The sequence below is a fragment of the Lithobates pipiens genome, unplaced genomic scaffold (assembly GCF_037356315.1).
Source record: "Lithobates pipiens isolate NorthernLeopardFrog02 unplaced genomic scaffold, aLitPip1_a1.2 Scaffold_1, whole genome shotgun sequence".
NCBI classification, from domain to species: Eukaryota; Metazoa; Chordata; class Amphibia; order Anura; family Ranidae; genus Lithobates; species Lithobates pipiens.
In genome coordinates, this window is record NW_027507685.1 from 381,983 (window position 1) to 386,853 (window position 4,871).

Sequence of the window (4,871 nt, forward strand, 5' to 3'; positions counted from 1 at the left end):
ACTTGTTTGGAGAGTTCCTTGGTCTTCATGGCAGTGTTTGGTTAGTGGGGCTCTTGCTTAGATGTTGCAGCCTCCGGGGCCTTTCAAAAATGTGTGTATATGTAATGACAGATCATGTGACGCTTAGATTGCACACAGATGGGCATTATTTCGCTAATTATGTCACTTATGAAGGTAATTGGTTGCACCAGAGCTTTTTATGGGCTTCATAACAAAGGGGTGTAACAAAATAGGTAAAAAGCCAAGGGGGGTGAATATGTTTGCAAGGCATTGTAAGTAAAATGTCTGTAACAATTATAACTTCTCACATCCAGGTACTAAAAGAAAAATATATATTCCTTATTACTGACTGGACCAGAAAATCATTGGTGTTTTAAAAATAAAATTTCATCCTGAACAGGGATATATTTTTCCCAACTTAACTTGTTCAACCAACTTTATATAGCCTTTTAATATTCAATTTGATGGTTCCTGTATTTATTGTGGTTTCTATGATAGTGTTGGGTGCCAGCACCATGATTGCAGTGGCTACTAATACACTTATCATTGTGGTGAACCTCAGAGACAAAGTTAAGGGCAAGAATTTAAGCCCATCTGACCTCATTGTGGTCACTCTCTGCATAACCAACATTTTTTTTCAGTTAGTCATGTTGATAAATGATTACATGAGTTTCGTGGATGGTGGCATTTTCTTCACTGATGAAGTCTACATTTTATCTACTATCTTACTCATGCTTCCAATGTACTCCAGCTTCTGGTTCACAGTTTGCCTCTCCATAAATTACTACTTACAGATTGTAATATCAACGAATCAATTTTTAATCCGACTAAAGCTTGCAGCCTCGCAGCTGATGACATATCTTATAATAGCTTCAATTTTGATAACATTGACTACTGGACTCCCTGCAGCCTGGAACTTCCACCGAGCACCACAAACGTTTAACATATCAAGTGATGAGAATGAGGAAATCATTGTTCCTAGACTGAGTATTGAATACTTACTGTCCAGCACCTTTGTCAATTGTACTGTGCCATTGATCTTAGTTGGAATTACCAATGGTCTCATCATTAAGTGTCTTGTGAATCATAGATCAGACAGAAATTCAAAGGGAGAGCTGAATGCTCGGGCAGAAGGTCGGATCCGAGCTGCCAGAACAATAAGCTGTCTTCTCTTCATATACATATCCTTCTACCTATCTGAAATACTGGTATTTGTGGATGTTTTTTCCCAGAGCAGCCCAGGTTTCTGCACATGTTTGATGGTCATGTATAGTTACTCACCTGCACAGTCAATCGTCTTAATTTTTGGGAGCCCAAAACTAAAACAAGTGTCTCTTAGTTTTTTCCGCTGTTATAGAGAAAAATCAAGAATTCCAACTGTCTTGTTTATCAGTCCATAGTGCATTGGCTACAGATGACCATACACAGCGATTTGACATTTCAGGAACAAACCTTCAGATTCTCAGGAAATCTACTATGTCATTTATGATGATCAGTCATTTAATACTGCATGTGGTATAATACAAAATGACACCAGTTATATCAGCAGATATTAAACAATTTATTTTTTACAACCCCAATTACAAAAAAGCTGGGACACTGTGTAAAATCTAAATAAAACCAGAATGCAATGATTAGCTTATAAACCCATATTTTATCATGATAGAAAACATATCAAATTTTTCAACTGAGAAAATGTACCATTTTAAGAAAAAAATAAGGTAATTTTAAAATTGTTGGTAGTAACACGTCTCAAAAAAGTTGGGACAGGTCAACAATAAGCTGGCAAAGTTAGTATTGTTAACAAGGAAGAGCTGGAAGAACATTTTAGAAAATTTTGCAACTAGTTAGGTTATTTTGTGACAGGTCAGTAACATGTTTGGGTACAAAAAGAGCATCTTAGACAGTCAGAGCATCTCAGAAGTAAAGATGGGCAGACTTTCACCAATCTGTGAAAAGGTGCATCTAAAAATTGTTGAACGATTTCAGGATTAATGTTCTTCAGTGTAAAATTGCAAAGACTTTAAATATATCATCATCTACAGTACATAATACGTATTATAAAAAGATTCAGAGCATCAGCAGAAATCTTTGTGGGACAACATTCCTTTCCCTAAACTAAACAATCGGTCTCCTCAGTTCCCAAATGTTTACAGAGTGGTAAAAAGAAGACAGGATGCTACAACATGGTACATGCTACAACATGCTAAACATGGCCCTGTCCCATTTTTAGAGACATATTGCTGCCATCAATTTCAAAATGACCTTAGTTTTTCTTAAAATAGTCAAGTTTAAACATTTGATATGTTTTCTATTTTCTATTGTGAAAAATATGGGTTTATGAGATTTGCAAATCATTGCATTCTGTTTTTATGTAGATTTTACACAGCGTTCCAACTTTTTTGGAATTGGGATTGTAATTTTTTTCATTCGTTTAATGGCTAATCATTTCATTTAATACTGACTATGGCCATTTTCAATTTGTAAAACGTAACTAGAAATTATGTAGAAAATAGACAATTTGGAGTTTAAATTTAAATTTGACTTTAAAAGATAAACATGAAATTATTGTGTGTGAGAGCTTAAGCAGTTCTAATGAAAATGTTTTTTCAGCACATGCTCGATATATATGGTTTATCTCATTTTGATCATTTTGTGTGTGAACACATCAGCAGATAAAGAGATTGTTCCTACAGAACAGAAAAAAAATACTAGAAATAATTAATATCCCAAGAAAAAAAAAGCATCATGCTGCATTCGGGCTATAACAACGTGGATGTAAAATCTTTACTGAATTTCTTTGAAATTGCATTCTTTCAGTTCTTAAGGAGCTTCCTATCACTACTCTAAGCTATTTGTTGTTGTATATGTGGTATTCTAGCCCAAACTCTTTTTTTCTAGTTTCAAAATTTTTATTAAAGCACAGTATTATCAATAAAATACAATAAAAGTTAGATGCAATAACTATGACAATATCTAGAAGAGACATTATGCATTTTAGGGTACTGTGCAGATTAAACAGATAGATATATGCAATTTAACTATAGAACATAACATTGATGAGAATGTAAAGTGTATGAATACCCCAAACTTTTTTTGGTTATTTTAATAAAGGGTTACATCACTGTAAATGTATTTTTTGCTGTATGAATCCTTGTAAGGAGATTTTCCTTTAATTCCTATCCCAGAGATGCAACATGAATTAAGAGAAAATCTCTTCAAAGTGAAAGAAATTCCTCTCATAAACAACTGTCACCGGAACAGATGTATTCATTGGAAGATTTTCCCTCACCTCTTGTTCTGATGACAAATTAAACATTTTAGATTTCCCTTCACTTTATGTCTGGGTGACAATGGTCACAAGCACAATAAGAGAGACTGAATCCATATAGCAGGGGCACAAACAGCAATAAAAATGTTGATCTAATTCTTTCTTACTCTATCCAAAACAAAAAAAGGTTTATATATATATATATATATATATATATATATATATATATATATATACACACACACACACACACACACACACACACACACTATATTACCAAAAGTATTGGGATGCCTACACGCACATGAACTTTACTGTCAACCCAATCTTAGTCTGCAGGGTTTAAAATTGCGCCGGCCTACCCTTTGCAGCTATAACAGCTTTAACTCTTCTGGGAAGGCTGTCCACAAGGTTTAGGAGTGTGTCTATGGGAATGTTTGACCATTCTTATAGAAGCGCATTTGCGAGGTTAGAGACTGATGTGGACGAGAAAGCCTGGCTCACAGTCTTTGCTTTAATTCATCCCATCAAGTTGAGGTCAGGACTTTGTGCAGGCCACTCAAGTTCCTCCACCCCAAACTCACTCATCCATGTCTTTATGAACCTTGCTTTGTGCACTGGTACACAGTCATGTTGGAAGAGGAAGGGGCCATCCCCAAACTGTTCCCACAAAGTTGGGAGCATGAAATATTCCAAATTGTCTTGGTATGCTGATGCCTTAAGTGTTCCCTTCACTGGAACTAAGGGGCCAAGCCGAACTCCTGAAAAACAACCCCACACCATAATCCCTCCTCCACCAAATGAGTTGGACCAGTGCCCAAAGCAAGGTCCATAAAGCCATGGATGAGCGATTTTGGGGTGGAGGAACTTGTCTTGACCTCAACCTGATAGAACACATTTGGGATGAATAGAGCAGAGACTACGAGCCAGGCCTTTTCATTCACAACAGTGCCTAACCTTACAAATGTGCTTCTGTAAGAATGGTCAACCATTCCAATAGACACACTCCTAAACCTTGTGGGCAGCCTTCCCAAAAGAGTTGAAGCTGTTATAGCTGCAAAGGATGAGCCAATGCAATATTGAACCCTACGGACTAAGACTGGGATAGCATTAAAGTTCATGTGCGTGTAAAGGCAGGCGGTCCAATACTTTTGGTAATATAAAAAAATATATATATATATATGTATATATATATACACATACTGTATAACACAAAAAAGACTGAATAATACTATCAGAAGAAAAAGTGAAGAGAACAATTAAGATAGGAAAAAGAATAGTGAAAGGGATGAGTATGGCAGGAAGAGAGGAAGAGTATTTGTGATCACCACCCCTTCATGGTATTAACCACTTACGGACCTCCGCACACCAATGTTTGCCCTAACTTTGAAGAGCAATATTGTTGTTATGGCAGTAGCTAGCTGCCATAACCCCAGTATTCTCTTTTTTGTCCGGCAAGTTCGCCACAAGATCACTTTTATCGGCAGCGGGAGAGGGGCTCCCATCCCGCCGCACTGCGGTGCCCTCCGCCACTTACCGGAGCCGTCGGCAGTGGTGGAGGCGTTCGGATATTCTCCTGTGCTGGGTATAGAGATGAGTG

General features: G+C 36.9%; 1 protein-coding gene across 1 annotated transcript; it reads left to right on the forward strand.

Moving 5' to 3' along the window:
* Positions 1 to 318: 318 nt before the first annotated feature.
* On the forward strand, positions 319 to 1,590 carry LOC143987919 (taste receptor type 2 member 40-like). Its single transcript, XM_077487105.1, has one exon. It carries the CDS (start codon positions 465 to 467, stop codon positions 1,398 to 1,400), a length of 936 nt encoding a protein of 311 aa, XP_077343231.1. The 5' UTR covers positions 319 to 464; the 3' UTR covers positions 1,401 to 1,590.
* Positions 1,591 to 4,871: the final 3,281 nt, after the last annotated feature.